At 44.7% G+C, this 22,268-nt stretch overlaps 1 protein-coding gene across 1 annotated transcript in view; it reads right to left on the bottom strand.

Annotated features, from left to right (window-relative positions):
* Window positions 1-2,197: 2,197 nt before the first annotated feature.
* RRBP1 (ribosome binding protein 1) overlaps window positions 2,198-22,268 on the bottom strand; it is a 40,299-nt gene continuing 20,228 nt past the window's right edge. Inside the window, exons 13-22 of the mRNA XM_079983498.1 lie at window positions 19,961-20,053; window positions 18,273-18,350; window positions 15,241-15,330; window positions 14,360-14,452; window positions 13,700-13,771; window positions 12,189-12,284; window positions 4,574-4,657; window positions 3,364-3,456; window positions 2,836-2,979; window positions 2,198-2,368 (exon numbers count right to left, since the gene is read on the bottom strand). Of these exons, the coding sequence (XP_079839624.1) occupies window positions 2,327-2,368; window positions 2,836-2,979; window positions 3,364-3,456; window positions 4,574-4,657; window positions 12,189-12,284; window positions 13,700-13,771; window positions 14,360-14,452; window positions 15,241-15,330; window positions 18,273-18,350; window positions 19,961-20,053 (885 nt within the window). The 3' untranslated portion in view covers window positions 2,198-2,326. The remainder of the gene's footprint in view (window positions 2,369-2,835; window positions 2,980-3,363; window positions 3,457-4,573; window positions 4,658-12,188; window positions 12,285-13,699; window positions 13,772-14,359; window positions 14,453-15,240; window positions 15,331-18,272; window positions 18,351-19,960; window positions 20,054-22,268) is intronic.

Raw genomic sequence — 22,268 nt, 5'->3', positions numbered from 1 at the left:
AAGGGACAAAGTACCGTATGTTTTGCTCTATAGGACGCACCAGACGATAAGACGCACCTAGTTTGGGGGGGAAGAAACAAGGGGGGGGAATTATGAATCCCAGAAGCCAGAACAGCAAGAGGGATCTGGCTTCTGGGATAGCCTCTTGCTGTTCTGGCTTCTGGGATAGCCACTGAAGACTCTCCCGGGTAGCGAGATCAAGGCTCCCCCTGGCCGGAAGAGGCTGCGTGCGGGTAAGCTGCCCTCTGTACCTTCCCCCATCTCCCGCAAGAACCGTGTGCTTTTTAAGGGGAGTGCGGTTCTTGGGGGCTTTTCTGGGAGGTGGGGGAAGAGACAGAGTCGCACGCTCTGTCCCTTCCCCCCACTTCCCACAAGAGCCGCGCGAAGCCTCCGCAGGGCAGCAGGGAGCCTTCGTCCTGCTGCCCTACAGAGGCTTCAGAGGGGCTATCCAAAAGCCAGAATAGCTAGAGCTGGTCTAGCTTTGCGCAAAGCCTCCGTAGGGCATGGGGAGCCTTCATTCCCGTGTCCTGCGGAGGCTTCTGGGACAGCCCGTGAAGCCTCTGGAGGGCAGTGGGATAAAGGCACCCCGCTGCTCTCCAGGCTGTCCCAGAAGCCAGAACAGCAAGATGGAGCACTGCGCAGGGCTCCCTCTCCCTGTTCCAGCTTAGCCGCGCAGCCTGCATTCGCTCCATAAGACGCACACACATTTTCCCTTTTGTGTAAGGAGGGAAAAAGTGCGTCTTATAGAGTGAAAAATACGGAAATTGGACGAAGAGGCGTTATAACAGCCGATTCTGTGTTGGCTGCACGCTTTATCTTGTTTTGCTCTCTCCACCTCCATTGTGTACACTAATTTCAGGAAAGGCGCTACCATGTGGAGTGCTTCAGCTCAGTCCTGCAGAGCAGTGGTGTTGCTTGGGTTCCCATCTTCACATGCGCTCCCATTTACATGTGCGCCAAAACTGGCGCTGAAAGGGGGCGGGGTGGAATGGGGCAGCGGCAGAATGGGGGAACCCCAGTGTAAGTGGCTCTCACTGTGGTAGAAAGAACGTGTTTGGTCAAGGGAGCTGTGGACTCAAAAGAGTTGAAAACCACTGCCGTAGGGTATATAGTGGTACCTCAGGTTACATACGCTTCAGGTTACATATGCTTCAGGTTACAGACTCCGCTAACCCAGAAATAGTGCTTCAGGTTAAGAACTTTGCTTCAGGATGAGAACAGAAATTGTGCTCCGGCGGCGTAGCAGCAGCAGGAGGCCCCACTAGCTAAAGTGGTCTTCAGGTTAAGAACAGTTTCAGGTTAAGAACAGACCTCCGGAACGAATTAAGTACTTAACCTGAGGTACCGCTGTATTCTGGACTGCACACACAGCTGACGTTCAGCACAAAGCAGTCCTGTTGGGCTCTAATGCTAAGTCAAACTATGAACACGCTCCATGTTTTCATGTGTGCTGTGCGCTGCCAGAGAATATTAGGAAAGCTGCCATTACTAATCTTCTTAAAAATTTAATACCTCTACTCAAGCTAGGCGCAGAATCCCGTTTTTAATTGCGATCAACCAGCTGTTTGGGAGAAGCCCACAAACAGGGCATGACAGTAGCACCTGTAACTTGTTTGTGCTGCAGCAACTAGGACAATAAGGTGCCTTTAAGAAGACGGAGTCCCAGCCTTCCTGGAACACAGGTGGGAAACAGAAGGGTTCCCTGCTTCTGGAAGAGACTCCAGTATTCAGAATGTGGCCGCAGCCTGCCTTTGGAATGGTGTTTGACTGTCCCTTGCAAGCAACAGCGACACGTGATGTCCTCTCCCAGATGTTGCAAGGTGTTCACATAGAGACAAACTGCCGTGATTGTGTAGGCAGGCTGCTTATAGCCACATGTAACTTCATCAAATGCTTCCCAGGCAATGGATGGGGTTTCACGATGAATCTATGAGATTACCCAAGCCATGTTTGTCTTAATAGCATTTCACACAATTTTCAAGGCCATTTTGATGGTGGCAATCAACCCATCGATCAGGCATGATTCCAAAACTACCGGGTTCCTCCTCATGGCCCACAGTTTTTCCTGCAGCAGGAATTATTGCAGTTTTTATAACATAGTCAAAGAGTGTGTTTATTGATGGGTTCTTGCACAGTTTACTTTTATTCTTTAAAAAGTTTACTTTTATTCTTTAAAAAAACAACAACACTAAAGCAATTTCTGGTCAATAGTGTCTTTTCTCTTTCTTTATTTCTTTTGCTTCTCCCTACATTAAACAAGTGCATAGTTTAGGAAAGTGTTAAGGCATTTCATATGGTGAAAAACATGTCCTGGATTTTGGTTTGGTCAAACGGATGTGCCTTCCTTGGCAACGTCTTCATTTTCTCCCTGAAGCAGAATGAAAAGTAAGTTATTGCACTTTGTGTTCTAAACAGTTTTCAAGAAGCAGCTTGTCAGAACAGAAAACAAATTAAAGAAACCTTGTAAATTAAGATTACAGATGTGAGGAATTCAAATGCGGTTTATACTGGGGTCTTACAGAGACAAAATTAATGTAGGAATTTCGGGGTTTCTGAATTGTACAATCCCCCCTCCTCTTGCATAATACATCATGCGCTTATCTGCATGCTCTGATCTTACTACGTTGTACAAATTGTATCTCATGTTGCAGAAAGCAATGGGGGGGGCAGGTGCTGGGCCACAGTCAACTGAAGCCCTATAGCCCTATATTTTTAACCATGTTTAGTGCTGCCCTCCAAGTTCTTCAGTACCAAAAATTGTTTCTTGCTCCAATAGGAGAGAATGCCAGGTTAACGTGGGCAGATGAGTCAAGGAAAGAGGAGGAATTCAAGTACCGTTTCCTTAAGCTGTTCCTGCAGTTTTACCACTGTGTCTTTTTCCTTGGCCAGCTGCTCTTGGGTGACTTGCAAAAGCTCTTTTAGTTTGGTAGCTGCACATCCCAAGTCCTTTGTTAACTTCTTCTCCTTCTCTAGTGTTTCCTTTAGTTGGCAAAACAAACAAACAAACAAACAAACAATTATTCTCAGGGCAACGAATGTGTGGTGCAGTGGTACCTCGGGTTACATACACTTCAGGTTACAAACTCCGCTAACCCAGAAATAGTACCCCGGGTTAAGAACTTTGCTTCAGGATGAGAACAGAAATCGTGCTCTGGCGGCGCGGCAGCAGCAGGAGGCCCCATTAGCTAAAGTGGTGCTTCAGGTTAGGAACAGTTTCAGGTTAAGAACGGACCTCCGGAACAAATTAAGTACTTAACCCGAGGTACCACTGTATTTCCAAGAAGGTGGAATTCAGTGTTGAGTTCCCACATCTCTGCCTTGTTCCTCCCTCTGCCTAAAGCAACACAATGGTAGAAGCCTTACCTGGAGCCGCAAAACATCTTCCTTGGAAGCCTCGTTTCCACCAAGTTTTAGCTTCTCCAGTTCAGCCTGCAAGCTGCACACCAAGTCCTGAGCCTTGAATTTCAAAAAAGTTGAAGTTTAAATCAGCTGCACTATTGAAGAGCCGAAATAACAAACACTTTAATAAAAAAAGAGACTTATCAAGCTGGAAACTACTCAGAACAGGCATTGGAAGGCTGATCATAAACACATAAAACTTCATCTAGAATATTTTTATTACAATAACGATGCTAATAAAAATGTCAAATCTGGTGCGTTACGCACTGAAAGTGTCAGGCCCGTTTAAAGATCAAGTATTGAAACCATTGTCCAAAACCACATACAGATCTAAACTTCTAATACTAAACTGAAAACCACCTTGGGGGGGGGGGGGAGCACACAAAACAAAGCCACTCCAGTATGGTACAAGCAGTAATTGCTGGGTATTGATTAGATCCCATCCAAATAGCTGTGCTGATTTGGAAGCAGGGAATATTAATGAAAAGTACATTGGGACAAGGACCTCTTTGTTATATAACGGAAATATAGTTTTTCAAGTATGGGGCACAATATCTCATAATTGTGTTACTTATCTATTAGCTCCCCTCCTGCTACTGATTGTCCCCTAAATCGCACAGCCGCAGTGTGTGTGTTAGAAACACACCAGAGAAAGCTCTTGGTGCAGACAAAGTGAGGAGAGGTTTCTGGCCTAATCCTGGCTGGTAAGAGAAGGGATAACTCTTCCTCTCAGTAATCTCAAGAAGAAATTGGGAGACTCAATGCCAGAAATGAAAGGGGGAAAAATCAAGAGACACTGCTGCATGCTATGCATAAAGCATAATGTGTGGTTTGGCCCAAAATGTCTACGTGAAGAGTTTGAGAATAAATTCACTTACTAGTTTCCTGTGGACAGGGTTGATTTTATTTTTTGTATGGAACCCAAACCGACTTGGCTGAGGCTTGTGTTTCTTTATAGGACTGTCAACACACACCAGTGAAAACAAACTTGCTATTGTTAACACAATAACTTGTGGCAGTTGCAAGACCTCCAAATTAAGAGCCCCCAATCCTGGCATCAGTGGCGAAGTGACTTCAAATATTGTTATGTAGTCTTGAGGTTTACCATTGGCCTATAAGTTTTACTATCTTACTGACAACAACGAGGAAACTCTGTCATGATGTAATCATTTACCTGAGCCAGCTCCTGGGCTTTTTTGAGTGCTTCTGTTTTTCTTGAGTCCAGCTGTTCTTGGGATTCAGATAACAGTTGTCTCAGCTAAAATACACAGAGACACAATTGCAGTACCTTAGTACAGGCATAGGCAAACTCGGCCCTCCAGATGTTTTGAGACTACAATTCCCATCATCCCTGACCACTGGTCCTGTTAGCTAGGGATGATGGGAGTTGTAGTTCCAAAACATCTGGAGGGCCAAGTTTGCCTATGCCTGCCTTAGTATATAAACAGAGTTTATTTGAAGATGAAGAGCCATAACCTTCTGTGACCATATAACTAAGGATGGGGTCGCTGCTTGTCTGTGTTCTTTCAGTGCTCATGGTTTTGACCATGCAGGTTCAGTTTGTGCTGAACCTTAAGTCTGTTTTGTATTGATGTAAACCTCTAGAATGTATTTTGTATAGCTAACTATTTAGCTCTATCCCCAGTATATCTTATCTTATAGATATGGCTAGTGGCTAATGCAAATAAAGTTTTTATCTGCTTAGTCGGGCTCAGCACAGAGCAAGTGTCTCAACAGTGAACTCTGCTCTGCCACTGAGCTGAAAAATGCAGAAAATGTTGAGCTGCAGCTCAGAAATGTGACTGATGTTGACTCTAATGCAAATCACCTGCCCTCAGTTATGTTGCAGAAATATGGCAAGGCATAGAGCTCGACTCTTTTCTATGTTTAGTATTAATATACCGTATTTTTCGCTCTATAACACGCACCTGACCATAACACGCACATCGTTTTTAGAGGATGAAAACAAGGGAAAAAACATTCTGAATGAAACAGTGGATGTATCATTTTTGTGCTTCATGCTGTGGCCACAGACATGTGATCTGATGGTGAATTTGGGGTGACCCAATGCAAAAATCCTGAGAATCCCTGTGGATCCATGCTTTGTAACCACGTTTTTGCACCATTGCAGCCCCAGGCAACAGTGGGTGCGTGATTTTTGGGGGGCAGGCTGTAGCCATGGACATGCTATGTGATCTGATGGTGAATTTGGGCTGACCGAATGCAAAGATCCTGAGGATCCATGTAGATCCATGCTTTTTAACCACGTTTTTGCACCATTGCAGCCCCAGGCAACAGTGGGTGCGTGATTTTGGGGGGGCAGGCTATAGCCATGGACATGCTATGTGATCTGATGGTGAATTTGGGCTGACCCAATGCAAAGATCCTGAGGATCCATGTGGATCCATGCTTTTTAACCACATTTTAAGTGGGGAGGGAAGGAAAAACACAGAACGGACAAGGAGCACGAGAGGGGTGTGCAGAGAAGCAGCTGGCTAAGAATGCAGGAGAGGGGTATAACGGGAGGGAGGAAAGGAAGGCAAAAGTTTTCCCTCACCTACCCACCCAAGCCAGCCAGCTCCCTCTCTCTCTCTCTCTCTCTCTCTCCCTCCCTCCCTCCCTCCCTTCTACATGTTTTCAGCAGCACGGAGCACAAAGACAACACTCTGCTTTCCCCTCTGCTTGCCTGGAGGGGAGGGGCTTTCCCTGCTCTTTGTTCCGTTTGAGCAAACATAGCAAGGAAACAGAGGTGGGTGGGCAGTAAGACCCTGAGGCAGAATGCAGGAAAGCAGCTGCTTCCTCTTTTCAGGTTTCCCTTCTAGGAGACGCGCAATTTGATTTTTGCCTGATTTTTTTTGCCTCCCCTCGCGCCATTTTGGCTCCAGGGACCACACATTTGCTCAATAACACGCACAGACATTTCCCCTTCCTTTTTAGGAGAAAAAATCTGCGTGTTATAGAAGGAAAAATACGGTAATACTTAGGCTTTTAAAAAACAAAAACGTATCAGTGGTTAACCGAAGCAGGAGCTCAATACAGGAGGCAGTCTGATGCAAACAAAGCTCAGTTGCATAAAATTCCATGCCTAAATCCATTTACAACAGATTTCTCCTCCATCCAGTGTGATACAGTGGTGCCTCGCAAGACGAAATTAATCCATTCCGTGAGGCTCTTCGTATAGCGGTTTTTTCGTCTTGCAAAGCAAGCCCATTGACAGCTTAGCGGATTAGCGCTATTAGCGGTTTAGCAGCTTTTAGCGATCAGCTGTTAAGCGGCTTATCAGCGGATCAGCTGATAAGCGGCTTAGCGGCTTAGGAAAAGGGGGGGGGACTTCCGGGTTAGCGCCAACATCTAATGGCGGATTCCCTCCGATCTCCGGAGGGAATCGGCTCAGTAGGGATCGGGTTCTGCTGCGACGGCGACGCGGGGACCCTAAAAAACCACAGGTGCGGATGCCTGTGGACGTGGTGACTCGGCGGGCACCATTAGCGCCCCCCGACCCGCAAAGTAGCCTTTTTAAAGGCTGCGGAACGGAGGCGGGGAGCGGCGCGGTGCTGAGAGTCCTCTGCTTCCCCTGCTGAGCGAAGCCGCATGCCATGGATGGAGAGCGCTGACTTTTTCCTTCAATATTCGGACTAAAAGCAACAACCCGTGAGTAATATGGAAATTGGACTTAAAAGGGAAATTCTTTCTTAAAATTCGGCACGATCGGGGGAAGTGTAAAAAGGAAGTCCGCCCCCCCCCCGGCCTTGTAGATAATCTAAAGCAAGGACCAGCCAACTAAAGTTGAGAGAAAAAGTTTGCCTCTTTGGAAGAAAAATTACTATCTTCGCGATTGGACAGTATATTTGATTTTGCTGGAGGATAAGAATTGGTTTAAATTAAAGTGCAACTCCCCGGGACCTGGGTGTGATCTGTGAAAGAGCCTGCTGGAAAGATACAGACTTTGACAGCTGTCAAACTAGCTGTCAAAGTTGGGAAATAAAAGGAAACGTTGCTTTTGGTGATTCTGCTGGCTAGATTTTCTCAGATTTGGATTTAATTGTCGGAAGCAAAGGAAAATAAGTTACATTTTGGTCTATTGGATTGGAATTTTAAAGATACTAAGTAAACAGAATCCCCCCTAGAGGGGAGTTTTGGAATACTGCAAGAAATGGCTGTAAGTGGAAAAATACTTGCTGAGCTGAACAGGACTTTTTATCTCCTGGGAAAGTTCCAGGAGCAGAGCAACATCTTAACAACAAGGGCAACAGCACTGAATGATACACTAAACAATCTTGTGGGAATAGGAAGAGACTTGACACAAGTTTTCGTCTCTGAACCAATAGCCCTTGAAGTTGAAATAGAAACTGCTGCAGCTGGGGAAACGAAGTTTGAAAAATCCCAAGAGACATATGAGGACTTGCTGGAAATTAAAGACGAAGCCACAATGTTGCAGAAGACAAAGCTGGACCAGAGGCCTGGTAGCATAAATTTGATTGAGATGGAAACTGGAGCTTTTGGGACATATAGATTTAAAAGATTTAAGAAACAAAATTTGAGCTCCATTTTTGAATATAGAGACCTGCTGGGAAGAAATATGGACATTATTGGGACAGAGCTTCTCCGAGAGTTGGTGTTGGAAACAAAGGACTGTCAAAAAGGCCGGCAGAGAGAAACTGAGAGAGGTTTAAAAGCCTCAGGTGTTTGGGATCCAGGCTGAGAAATGGACGCATTTATGGACACTGGTTTTGGGATCAAAACCGGGAAAGGGAGGGTGGGAATTGAAAATCCGAAGGGTGATAAATCTGTTTAGATCTTGTTTATATGTTTATTTCTTTATTTATAACTTTTAGGGAATGCGGAAAAATCGTGGAAGGGAAATTTGGGCCGACTTTAGGAAAAAGGTTTAAGATTAAGTTAAAATTGGGGTTTTTTTTAAATTTAAATAGATATAAGGTTTTTAAAAATAAATTGAGGAATGAAAGAAAGAAGAAAAGGAAAATAATAGCATGACATAACAAATTGTTAAGTTTAGGTTGAGAAATAAGATAAGAACTTGTTGAGTGGATAGTAATGAAATTATAATACAGAAGGGGGAGGTGTGAGGAGGTCGAGGAAACAAGGTTTAAGAGAAAAAAAGGATTGAAATTATACGTGTATTTTGTCTGTTTGTGCTTGTGTATTTTTGTGTTTTAATGGAAACTTCAATAAATATCATTTAAAAAAAAAAGGAAAAGGGGGGGGAGGGGAAAAACCCTGCAGGAACTCGCAAGACATTTTCGTCTTGCGAAGCAAGCCCATAGGGAAATTCGTTTTGCGAAGCGCCTCCAAAACGGAAAACCCTTTCGTCTAGCGGGCTTTCCGTCTTGCGAGGCGTTCGTCTTGTGGGGCACCACTGTACTTTATGGTATCCATCAGGGTTAAACTTAATGGTTTATTTCTTTTAAACAACAACAATTTTTAATTAACTATTTTCATGTGTTTCTGAGGATTTCCTGACAGCAGAAGGTGCTTTCTATTTGAGCAGCTAGTTCTGCACACTGTGCTTCAAACCCTCCCTCCTCCTTGTTCTTGGTTTTCCCAGAACAGACAACCTAAGAATCTTATTATTATTATTATTATTATTATTATTATTATTAATACCCCGCCCTCCCCTGCCAGGGCCGGGCTCAGGGCGGCTAACAAGCAATAATAAAAATAAGTTGAATGAATACAACTTAAAAACAAAATTAAAATACAACATTAAAATACTGAAACATTAAAATATTAAAATGCAGCCTCATCGCAGGAGGAGAAAGGAAAAAAGAAAGAGGGGGAGGGAATCAAATTGACTCCAAGCCAAAGGCCAGGTGGAACAACTCTGTCTTACAGGCCCTGCGGAAAGAAATCAGATCCTGTAGGGCCCTGGTCTCATGAGGCAGAGCGTTCCACCAGGCCGGGGCCAGTGTTGAAAAGGCCCTGGCTCTGGTTGAAGCCAATCTAACTTCCTTAGGGCTGGGACCACTAGGGTATTGCTATTTATGGACCTTAAGGTCCTCCGTGGGGCATACCGGGAGAGGCGGTCCCGTAGGTACGAGGGTCCTAGGCGTGAAGGGCTTTAAAGGTCAAAAGCAGCACCTTAAATCTGACCCTGTACTCCACCGGGAGCCAGTGCAGCTGGAAAAGCACTGGGTGAATATGCTCCCATGGCAGAGACCCCGTGAGGAGCCTCGCTGCAGCATTCTGCACCTGCTGGAGATTCTGGGACAGCTTCAAGGGCAGCCCCGCGTAGAGCGAATTACAGTAGTCAAGCCTGGAGGTGACTGTCGCATGGATCACTGTGGCCAGGTCGGGGCAGGAAAGGTAAGGGACCAATAAGAGCCTGCATCATGTTCTCACAGTGGCCAAAACCTGTGGGAAACCAGAGAGCAGGATCCAAGCAACAGAACCCTCTTGTGGTTTCCAGCAACTGTTATTTGGAACTGTAGAGGCAGAGCACAGCCACCGTAGCCCAGTAGCCTTCAATACCCTTATGCCCATCAATTTGTCCAATTCTATTTTAAAGCCATTGGGGTTGGTGGCCAACACTGCTTAGTGTGGGACCAAGTTCCATAGTTTAACTGCGTGAAGAAGCACTTTTTTTATCTGTCATGACTCTCCCAACATTCAGCTTCAGTGGAAATTCAAGTGTTATGAAAGAGGACAAACACAACTTTTTGTGTTCATATTTGAGATCTATAACTTGACTTCTCTTTTTTTAAAATTTTTTTATTTATATCCCGCCCTCCCCAGCCAAAGCTGGGCTCAGGGCGGCTAACAACAATAAAATAATACAACATTTCATTATAAAATTAATTCAAATCAAATTGATGGCAACCATTGGGCTAGAGTTCTGTGAAGATTGCCGAGGGAGGGAGTCAGGCTGTGCCTTGGCCAAAGGCCTGGTGGAACAGCTCTGTCTTGCAGGCCCTGCGGAAAGATGTCAAGTCCCGCAGGGCCCTAGTCTCTTGTGACAGAGCGTTCCACCAGATCGGAGCCACAGCCGAAAAAGCCCTGGCTCTAGTTGAGGCCAGCCTAACCTCCCTGTGGCCTGGGACCTCCAAGATGTTTTTGTTTGAAGACCGTAAGTTCCTCTGTGGGACATACCAGGAGAGGCGGTCCCGTAGGTACAAGGGTCCTGGGCTGTGAAGGGCTTTAAAGGTTAAAACCAGCACCTTAAACCTGATCCTGTACTCCACCAGGAGCCAGTGCAGCTGGTATAGAACCGGGTAAATGTGATCTCGCAGCAAGGACCCCATAAGGAGTCTCGCCGCGGCATTCTGCACCCGCTGGAGTTTCTGGGTCAGTCTCAAGGGCAGCCACACGTAGAGTGAGTTACAATAATCCAGTCTGGAGGTGACCGTCGTGTGGATCACAGTGGCTAGATCAGGGCTAGAGAGGTAAGGAGCCAACTGCTTAGCTTGGTGGAGGTGAAAAAATGCCGCCTTTGTTATAGCTGCAATCTGCGCCTCCACGGAAAGGGAGGTGTCGAAGATTACACCCAAACTCTTTACGGACGGTGCTGGCACTAATTGCGCCCCCGCAAGAGATGGGAGTTGCCCCCCCAATCCCATATCGTCCTGTCCCAGCCAAAGGACCTCTGTCTTCGAAGGATTTAACTTCAACCGGCTCCCACATAACCATCCAGCCACAGCTTCCAAACATCTGGTCAGTGTTTCTGGGGCCGAGTCAGGATGGCCATCCATCAACAGATAGAGTTGGGTGTCATCAACATATTGATGGCAGCGCAGCCCAAAACTCCGGACAAGCTGGGCGAGGGGGCGCATAACGATGTTGAAAAGCATCAGGGAGAGTATCGCACCCTGAGGCACTCCACACACCAAGGAGTGGCGCGATGACAATTCCCCCCCAGGCGCCACCCTCTGTCCCCGACCAGAGAGAAACGAGCACAGCCATTGAAGGACTGTGCCCTGGATCCCCACATCGGCGTGGGGATTTCATTTTTAAGCCACCCATGCAACTTAAAATCAAAGTAAATGTTAATAAAGGTTCTATTCACCCAGTGGGACTGCATTCAAAGAAGTGTTTTAACAATCAGGGGTCTAGATTATTAAATGGCAAGTCCCTTTTACTATTTTCCCCCCACACTGAACCTGTGAACACTTTCTGCTGAATCACAGAATAGTCCTCTGTAACTCAAAAGAATGTGTATTCCTTTACCAGTCATGGTAATGCGTATTCCTTACCCAGTACGTTTCCGAGCACAATTCAAAGTGTTGGTGCTGACCTTTAAAGCCCTAAACGGCCTCGGTCCAGTATACCTGAAGGAGCGTCTCCTCCCCCATTGTTCTGCCCAGACGCTGAGGTCCAGCGCCGAGGGCCTTCTGACGGTTCCCTCATTGCGAGAAGCAAAGCTACAGGGAACCAGGCAGAGGGCCTTCTCGGTAGTGGCGCCCGCCCTGTGGAACGCCCTCCCACGAGATGTCAAAGCGATAAACAACTACCTCACATTCAGAAGACATCTTAAGGCAGCCCTGTTCAGGGAAGTTTTTAATGTGTGATATTTTATTGTATTTTTGGTTTCCATGGAAGCCGCCCAGAGTGGCTGGGGAGGCCCAGCCAGATGGGCGGGGTATAAATAATAAATTATTATTATTATTATTATTATTATTATTATTATTATTATTATTACCATGAGCTTGAAAAGCTCCATCTACTTTTCTTCGCGGACACCACATGATTATTTCCTTAACCTTTTCTGCCACCAATTCTCCAAATCAGGATCAGTACACTTTCCCTAAGAACTCAAATGTCTCACAAACACTCACATGCTCAACTTCTTTCATGTAATTCTGACGTTCGGAGTTTGCTGTTGCCAAGTGATTTTCCAGCTGTGCTTCCAAAAGAGAGGTGTATTCTTTCAGCTGTTTAAAAAGTGGGGGGGCAGGGAGAACAACAGGAAGCTGTTAAGCTCACATTTCCCCCTTATACCAGAAAATTTGCATTGGAATCATATTTATACATTATCCTGGACACCACAAGAAATCCTCCCTTCTCTTAAGGAAAGGGTCTTGGGATTACACATCCCAGTCTGTAACCTTCCAGGAAAGGGGCTCCTGGCGCTTTCAGATTAATAATTCTATTGCAAACGCAGAAAGATCTACCAAAGCGTTAATAAGATTCTTTTATGGGAAAGGGGGCCAATACTCCCAGGTTTTTGCTGCCAAAATACTATCACAATTGTTATATGAATCCCAGATCTGCAGCTTTAAAGACCTTACTCTCTTAGAGGCATTCCAAACTAAGTTTTTCGCTGCCTGCTGGGGATCCCCTCTTGCGTATCCAACATAGCGGTCCGGTTGGAGGTTGGGCAAATTCCTATCAGTACTTGGATATGGATATTGAAGATCCATTATTGGCTAAAGCTTATTTTCTTCCCTGTTGGGCTGGCACCTTTAACCTTATTAGATACCTACCAATCCAGATGGAAAGCTACACTGCTGGAAAAGATTAAAGGCTTGGGGATCCCACAGCAGACTTTGATAGCGACAGGCTTCGAGAAAGCTAGGACTACAATCTGCCAGCGTATCCGGGACGTAGAATTACAATGCCACATGAGCGAAATGATCAAACATCCAGCAATAAGGGACTATGGAAGAGGTTTCTCTCCAGCTAACTATCTGTCAGGTCTTCAGGTACGCAAATACAGACGGTCTTTTACCCTCGCCAGATTTAACGTTCTTCCTTCTGCCTTACTTCAGGGCAGATTTGAGGGTAAACCATACACAGTACGGGTCTGTCCTTGTGGTTCGTTGGAAGTTGAAACTGTCTCACATGTACTATTACGTTGTCGTCTTTACGAGGATATACGTTTGACTTTATTACACCTGTTTTGCAAAAGTCCAGGAAAGATTCGGAATACCATAGTTTAAAACTACTGTTAGAGGACAAGAATCCCAAGACTACATTAAATGTAGCTAAATTCTGTGCGTCTGCAATCAATCGCAGGAAGCAAGTGGTATCCCATAATGTTCAAACCCCTAAATGTTAATTACAGGGGGCACGCGAACAATTAATTTTAATTTTTGTATTTAGAGCCCTGTTATATTCATATTGTCACTAGTATTTCTGATATTTTTTATGATCTGTGTTATTGTGTGTGTTGATGCTGGTCTGTGACCGTATTAATAAATTCAATTCAATTCACATCCCAGTCATGTTTTGGGCTTGCTCTGCGTTAGCCAAGTTCATGTCCCACAGTCTAAAGGAAAGTGGTAAAATGCCCCATTTTCAAATTTTTCATATTCTTTCCTTCTGGAGTCTTGGAATGCTTCCATACCTTGTCTGTATTCTGAAGTTCCATCTTTAACTTCTCCACATCATCTTCAAGAGATTTCATTTGGTCCTGGGACTAAATGAAGCATTTCCCACACCCAAGGGACCAGAAATTAGAGCATTAGTGTATAGCATTTACCGTTGATATTTTCACTTGACAGATATCTTGGCACAAATATGCCATCTAGAGTTCTGCTTACATGCCTTGGGCTCAAGGAAAACAAGGCAAAACACCTAAGGGCTATCGGCTGAAAGTGAAGTTGCAGGTAGAGAATTTCCAGCTGTGTATTATCATCATCATCATCATCATCATCATCATCATCATCATCAATTAATTAAATTATATACAGTCCTTCACCCATAGATCTCAGGCGGTTCTTCCTTAACACATAACTGAAAAAGCTACATACGTTCACCTCCGTTATCTAAACCGCCTGAGGGGAAGTGCCTAATTTTTGGACATAGAATAATATCGTTGGCAGAGGGGTAAACCAATGAGATATTTCACCATCTCCTCTGTGCTGCACAGTGGAAAGTGTTGGTTGACCTGATCAAACACCTTCCTTGCACAGTGAAGTGCTCATACTGGTCACAAGGAGAAAGTGGTTTCGGTAACAACTCTAAAGCATGCACGCGAATACACACACTCTCCTTCGGCAAGTACCTTCTCAAGTGCTTCTTCAGATGCAATCAGCTTCGCTTTCCACACCTGCTCCTCCTCCTCCACGCTCTTCTGCAAGTCTTTAAGCATCCTTTCCTAGTTTTGAGAAACAAAGCATTAAAACACAACTGAGAATAGAAAGGACTTTACATTTGAAGTTCATTCTCCTCATTAGATGAGTTGGTACTCTTGCCACTAGCTCTGCAAATCTTGAGCAAGAGACTGCTCAGTTCCAGAACTTGGAAAAACTAACAACTTAAGAACTGTTAAACATAGAATAATTAACCACATCCGTTGTTCCGAGAAAACTCTCCCTGAACTTCTTTCTTCCCAGTTGTTTCTGCTGTTTTCAGAGTCATAGTCTGGGAAAGGCTCCCGGGGCTGGAGGGTGGGGCAAGACAGGTGGAAAAGCCATTGCCTGCAGAAAGTCGCTCTCCCCTCAGTTCTTCCTCTGGAGCTGAACAGGTCCCTTATAGAGTAGAATGTCCAAAAGTGGCATCTATCCAAGTGTTAAGTTGTGGGTGAACATATCAGACGACACAGCTATTCTTCATACAGCTCTTGTTTATTCACAAGCCAGAACAGAACTGAACTGAAGGGTTCAGCCAGCCTGCTTATATAGAGCTCCACTACAACGCAACAGTAACCATTTTCTGTAACTAGCCAATCACTGAACGTCACTTTCGATCCCTTATTTGCATATGTGGACCTGAACTATCTACAGTATCCTCCTGCTGGCCCAGGGTGAGAACTTCAGTACATAACACCCAGGACAAGCAAAGCACTGAAACAATGGCCCTTATAGGAAAACAACTTTTCTGAGCAGTACCCAGTCAACTGAACTCAATGTAATATGTCTATCTGGTATAAAAAAATTCACTTACTGTCTCTGCAAGAATGGTCCTATACTGATCACATTCTGCTTGCAGGGCACTCATTGCCTCATTTGCTTCTCTTAACGGAAGTGTCATCTCCTAAAAACACATTTCGGAGACAAGCTTTTAGAGGAAACTGCACTGAGTAGATTCAATACCTGAGTTGAAAGCAGCCAAAAAGTCCATCAACCCCCAACCCTAAAAATGCCACAAAATTCAGTATGCCAAAATCAGAGTGGGTATGATATACTACACAAATGCATTTATATAATAATTTCAGAGAATATACAAGTAAATACCGAAAGGCAAAACTACTTGCTAGAGTTGGCCAATGTGGCAGCTAACTCATCCCATCCATGCAAGGATTTCCCCTTCTGCAATGGGACCTTCCTCCCCTTTAATCTGCCTGTACATGCTGCAAATCTCCTCAAATCTGCTCCATAGGGTTGAGGGAAACCCGCAGAACCAACTGGGTGTGTGTGTGTGCATGTGGGCAGTGTTAAGTTGTGGGCAAACATAGCAGACGACACAGCAATTTCTCCAGAGCAGCTCTTTATTTGTACGCTGGCAGAACTGAACAGCAAACAGCTCAGCCGGCCTGCTTTTATAGGCAGCCGGCTGTCAACATTGTAGCAACAACAACCCAGGGTTTCCCGCCTAAAATAACTGATGTGGACCTGAGTGAAAACTATCTACAGTATCCCCCTGCTGGCCCAGGGTGAGAACTTCAGTACATAACAGGCAGGACAGAGGGGAATGTTGTACAAAGAGAAATCCATGTGCTGAAAAAATGTTCACTTAGAGCGATACTGGCTACAACTCATCGTGATCGCTGGTGGTCTTCTCCAGCTTGAGGGAAGGTGAGAAACCCTCCCACACCCAGGACTCAAAATCCTCTCCTGGTGCCATTTTAAATCGGCTTCACCCACTTTACATCTGGGGAAAATAAAATGTAGATTTAGATGCTGTTTGTTTTCTCCTCTAGACTGTGATTTAGGATTTGCCATCCTCTTTTAAGCAAAATAGGGACGCAGGTGGCGCTGTGGGTTAAACCACAGAGCCTAGGGCTTGCCAATCAGAAGGTCGGCGGTTCGAATCTCCGTGACGGGGTGAGCTCCCGTTTGTTTGGTCCCTGCTCCTGCCAACCTAGCAGTTCGAAAGCACGTCAAAGTGCAAGTAGATAAATAGGTACAGCTCTGGCGGCAAGGTAAATGGCGTTTCCGTGCATGGCTCTGGTTTGCCAGAAGTGGCTTAGTCGTGCTGGCCACATGACCTGGAAGCTGTACGCCAGCTCCCTCGGCCAGTAAAGCAAGATAAGCGCTGCAACCCCAGAGTCGGCCACGACTGGTCTAATGGTCAGGGGTCCCTTTACCTTTAAGCAAAATATGTGCCCATGCAACACATTTTGCTTACTTAGACCTGTTACTTAAAGGAGATTCAAGGCTTTCAAACTGTTGTGTGTACACTGGGGTGGGGGGGGGAGTAGCATATGGGAGGACCAAGCTTCCAGGGCTTTGGAAGATATTTTGACTAAGAGCTGCAGGAGGGGTGAGCCCAAATATTTTATTTAACATTGGGCTAAAGATATTGGTCATAATATACAATTAGAAGATTGGGAAAAATTATGGAGAGAGGGAATAAATTTTACTGCCTGCAGTGCTTTAAAGGAAAATATAATGAAAATGATGTACAGATGGTATATAACAGCAGTGAAATTAGCTAAAATGTATGAAACAAATAATAAATGTTGGAAATGTAAGGAAAAAGAAGGTACTTTTTACCATATGTGGTGGGAATGTAAGAAAGTGAAGGACTTCTGGGAAATGATTTATAATAAGATTTTTAAAATGTTGAAATATACATTTGTAAAAAACCCCAGAAGCCCTTTTACTTGGTATTGTACGTATATTCATAAGTGTGATAAAAATTGTTTTTATATGCGACAACTACAGCAAGGATGCTGTTAGCCTAACGATGAAAGCAGGAAGAATTACCAACAAAAGAAGAGTGGCAGATGAAATTGATGGATTATGCTGAGTTGGTGAAATTAACTGGGAAAATTCGGAACCAGCAAGACCAGACTTTCCTGAAGGACTGGAAGAAATTCATGATATATTTGAAAGACAATTGTAATCAATTGACATCGCTTGTAGGGTTACAATAAGTTTTGTAAGGAGAACTATATGAATGATTGCATAAGAGGACTAAGAAGGAGTTTATTTAGGATTTGGATTTTATAGCAATAATTATAATACTAAAATGCAAAATTAGAAAGGACGTTAGAAAACCATCAGTTGAGGTTGATGGAAGTCCTAGGCTGTGATAGCCAAGGGTTTGTTATGCTGTTTAAAATGGGATGTTATGTTTGGAAAACGTGTAAAAACCAATAAAAATTATATATATAAACAAATGTTTTATTTAACACCAAGTTTTTAGCCTTCCTCAAACATGGGTATCTGTCACTAGACAAATGACCAAACTACACAATATGTTACAATGTGTGTGATCGTATCCAATGTGTCTGGTTTGTGTGATTTTCTGTTTGTTTGTGAAAGACCGTTCGACCTCCAAAACGTTCGAAAATCGAATTGCGGCTTCTGATTGGCTGCAGGAAGGTCCTGTAGCCAATCAGAAGCTGTGGAAGCCCCGTCGGACGTTCCGTTTCCAAAAGAACGTTTGCAAACCAGAACAATCACTTCCGGGTTTGCGGCGTCCAGGAGCCAAAATGTCTGAGTTCCAGGGTGTTCAGGATCCAAGGTATGATTGTAGTAGCCACAGACAGGCCCAGTTGGGGTTCATGGGTTTACTACCATTCTCTCCCTCTGCACGGCATTCCCAATAAAAATTGCCTCCCTTCCATAGGAGGGACGTTGCTATTGCTGCCCGTTCAGCTGCTATTCAACAAAGAAAACCTCCGCCACTATTGTGTGGCTCAATGCCAAGTTCTCCAAATGAGGCCTTTTTAGTATTGTCCACCCACGATATTTGTTACTGTGTTGTATAACACTTTTCATGTGAGGGTATTTGCAGATTATACCTACAGGTTCTGTTCTTGCATCCTGCAACTGAAGCGTTTCCAAAGCCTTTTCTTTAAACTGTTGCAACCATTCACCATACGCCTGAGAAGGAAACAAATAATAATAATAATAATAATAATAATAATAATAATAATAATAATAATTTATTACTTATACCCCACCCATCTGGCAGGGCCTCCCCAGCCACTCTAGGCTTATGAAGTGCATAAACATTGCCAAGTATTATATTCCTTTCCAGCTCATACTTTCAACATTCTGTCCATTTTTAAGAGTTTGTACGTGTCTAAATTACTCTGTCTCAATTTCTTCTTCCTTACCTTCTCTTAATCTCCCCTTATGGATCCCTTTTTACGTTGTCTGCTGCCTTCAAACACTCCTTCTCCCCTCAACCAGCTTAAGACTTTAACATCCCAGTCCAATACAAACCAGTTACCCAACAGCCGAAAGCACAGAAACCATCTGTCCTGGGTTTGGGATACCATTTTTTAATTTATTTATTTACACCATTTATAAAACCCTTAATATTTAAAAAAAAAATCTCTAATGTACAGTGATTCCTCACCAATTTCTTGCAGGGAATGATTTTAACCAACAAAACTTTCCTTTCAGGAACACATTTGCTAATGAGACTTAAAGGAGCTTCGCAGAAAGGGCTTCCCACTGGACTTGGGTCCTTAGCATAAACTGTGTTGCTAGTATAAAGGTAAAGGACCCCTGACCATTAGGTCCAGTCGTGGCCGACTCTGGGGTTGCAGCGCTCATCTCGCTTTATTGGCTGAGGGAGCCGGCGTACAGCTTCCAGGTCATGTGGCCAGCATGACTAAGCCGCTTCTGGCAAACCAGAGCAGCACATGGAAACACCATTTACCTTCCCGCCAGAGCGGTACCTATTTATCTACTTGCACTTTGATGTGCTTTCGAACTGCTAGGTTGGCAGGAGCAGGGACCAAGCAATGGGAGCTCACCCCATCGCGGGGATTCGAACCGCTGACCTTCTGATCGGCAAGTCCTAGGCTCTGTGGTTTAACCCACAGTGCCACCCGCGTCCCGTGTTGCTAGTATAGCTTGCATTAAATGATGTGCCAGTACGACTCCATTTGCTCACAGCCATTAGGTAGCTCACTGTCTTAATTTTGCTTTCCTATGTAAATGATGCCCCTTCATGGATCACTGCCTTGTCGTGGTGAAGGGGCTTGAATAACTCAGAGAAGCTATGAGCTATGCCGTGCAGGGCCACCCAAGACAGACAGGTCATAGCTGAGAGTTTAGACTAAATGCGATCCACCTGGAGAAGGAACTGGCAAACCACTCCAGTATTTTGCCAAGAAAACTCTATGGACATAAAAAAAGAAAAGCTTTGAGAAGAAAGTGAGTTTCCAAGGCATGCTCTGGTTCATGGGGTCACGGAGAGTCGAACACAACTAAGATGACTAAACAACAACAAATTAAGTGATGAAACTGTCCATTGAACCATGGCGCCCCTGGAATGGCAGCAACTCTTCAAGCCCCACTGCCAGAGGCATTTGTTACTGGAAGTACAGAGGACTGCACCCAGAAACATGTGTGCACAGAATTATTTTGCTGTGCATCTTTCCCTTTATTTATTTTTTTTAATGTTATTTCCATTTGAAACTGCCTGAATCACCATGCATTTTAGGTCTGGAGCGCATTAAGCAACAATTGCTGCTTACCTGCTGATCACCTAACTGGATCTTTGGGAAGAGGGACAAGAGAACCTTCATCGTTTGTCCCTGAATTATTCCAAGCTGTTGCTCCAATGCTTCCTGGAAGAACAATGAAGGACTTTCAAAAACTGAAAACGACCTTACACCTTTCTCTTGATTAACAGGAATCTTAAGACATCTTTGAGTATCTCTTGAGCTGAGGTGTGTCAGTCTAAGAGCCTGTCTGTTAAAGATATAAGTTTAATATGTATAAAATGTAATATTTATATGCATTGAAGTCTGAAACAACTTAGGTAAAAGTTTGCATTTGCAAAGTTGGGAAGTCTGCACTAGGCAAGATGTTTCACTCTGGCAAATGCGGCAGAAAAGGTTAAGAGTTTTCTGTTTCAGTCTTTGGGTTAAATGATGACTCATTCCAGAACCTCAAGCTGCAGATCTCTCAAAGCAGGAAGGTAAAACCTGAGAAGCTCAGCTTCTTTGTCAGCAATGGAGCCAGCAGTTTATTAAACAGTATTAAGGACTAAAAAGGGACGCAGGTGGCGCTGTGGGTTAAAGCCTCAGCGCCTAGGGCTTGCCGATCGAAAGGTCGGCGGTTCGAATCCCTGCAGCGGGGTGCGCTCCCGCTGCTCGGTCCCAGCGCCTGCCAACCTAGCAGTTCGAAAGCACCTCCGGGTGCAAGTAGATAAATAGGGACCGCTTACCAGCGGGAAGGTAAACGGCGTTTCCGTGTGCGGCTCTGGCTCGCCAGAGCAGCAATGTCACGCTGGCCACGTGACCCGGAAGTGTCTCCGGACAGCGCTGGCCCCTGGCCTCTTAAGTGAGATGGGCGCACAACCCCAGAGTCTGTCAAGACTGGCCCGTACGGGCAGGGGTACCTTTACCTTTACCTTTAAGGACTAAAAAGAAGACAGGACCACATTGCTAACTTGTTAAACAGCAATGTGTTCCTTTGTATTTTTGTAATATTTCTTTGTAACTATTTTAAGACTGTTTTCAGTAAAGCTTTGAAACTCATTCTTGTGATGGAGAGTAAATTCTTTTCTACTCTACAGGGATCAGGGATTCCGTTGCAGCAATTCTAACACTGCCCACAGTCAAACAACCTTAAATGTAGACCTAAAGAGTGAATGTGGCAGGCATGTATGCCAAACAGGTTCATTCTCCAGGGAGACAGGACTGACTGAACATCTCTGTTGAATGCCCACTCTGTTGCCAGAGAGCATAGGCTTGCCTCCAATTTGTCCCCACATTCCAAGTTTTGTTTCTCCATATTCTTTCTTAAGTCAACAAAAAATAACAGGCTACCCAAGACATATGTGTTTGTAGGACCAGTGGCCACCATCTTCTGATATGAAAAAGGGGCCACTGAGGGATTACTTATGCCCTTGGGTTACCCAGCTACTCCTAAAGCAGAAGAATGCAGACCCTCAGCCACCTCAAGATGGTTGGTCTGAAAACCACCTTGCTTTAGGGATGATTTTAATGTTTAATGCTGTATTGTGTTTTTAATGTTTGGTTGGAAGCTGCCCAGAGTGGCTGGGGAAACCCAGCCAGATGGGCGGGATAAAAGTAATAAATTGTTGTTGTTGTTTTTGTTATTTTCTTGTCTAGCCTGGAAGGGCATTAAGAGCAACACACATGTTTTGTCTAGTTAGAAAAAGAGAGTTATTCATATATCCAGGTTGTGCTCTTTTCTTTCCTGTCTAGGAACCAATTTTGAATAGTAGGTGGGGATATTTTCCTGTGCCCCATGGGGTCCATGAAGGCCTTCTTTAGCAGCCCCAGTCAGAAGTCAGAGAGTGAGTTTGATTTTTTTTATGTCTCTAGCTCTTCCAGGGGAAAAAAGCTATGAAGCAAAATGCGTAGGTACCCTTTAAGAGGCTTCATGTTGCTCTGCACTGCGGTTCTTCCACTTCAATTGGTTGGGTAGCCAACTTTTCCCCTCCTCTGGGGGATAGATAAGGGGCAAGGATGGGTTCCAGCTCATCTCTTGCCTTCCCACTTTTTCCAGCACCAGAAACAGGGGTGTGGAGAGTGGTGAGGCTCCCATACAACACATATAGACCAGGGGTCAGCAACCTTTTTCAGCCATGGGCCGGTCCAACGTCCCGCAGACCATGTGGTGGGCTAGACTATATTTGGGGGGGGGGGGAATGAACGAATTCCTATGCCCCACAAATAACCCAGAGATGCATTTAAAATAAAAGGACACATTCTACTCATGTAAAAACATGCTGATTCCCGGACCGTCCATGGGCCAGATTTAGAAGGCGATTGGGCCTTAGGTTGCCTGCCCCTGGATATAGACAGATAC

Source organism: Podarcis cretensis, assembly GCF_951804945.1.
Source record: "Podarcis cretensis genome assembly, chromosome: 7".
Classification (NCBI taxonomy): domain Eukaryota; kingdom Metazoa; phylum Chordata; class Lepidosauria; order Squamata; family Lacertidae; genus Podarcis; species Podarcis cretensis.
The sequence above is the reverse complement of the archived record's forward strand: the minus strand, read 5'-3'. Positions and strand labels throughout refer to the sequence as shown.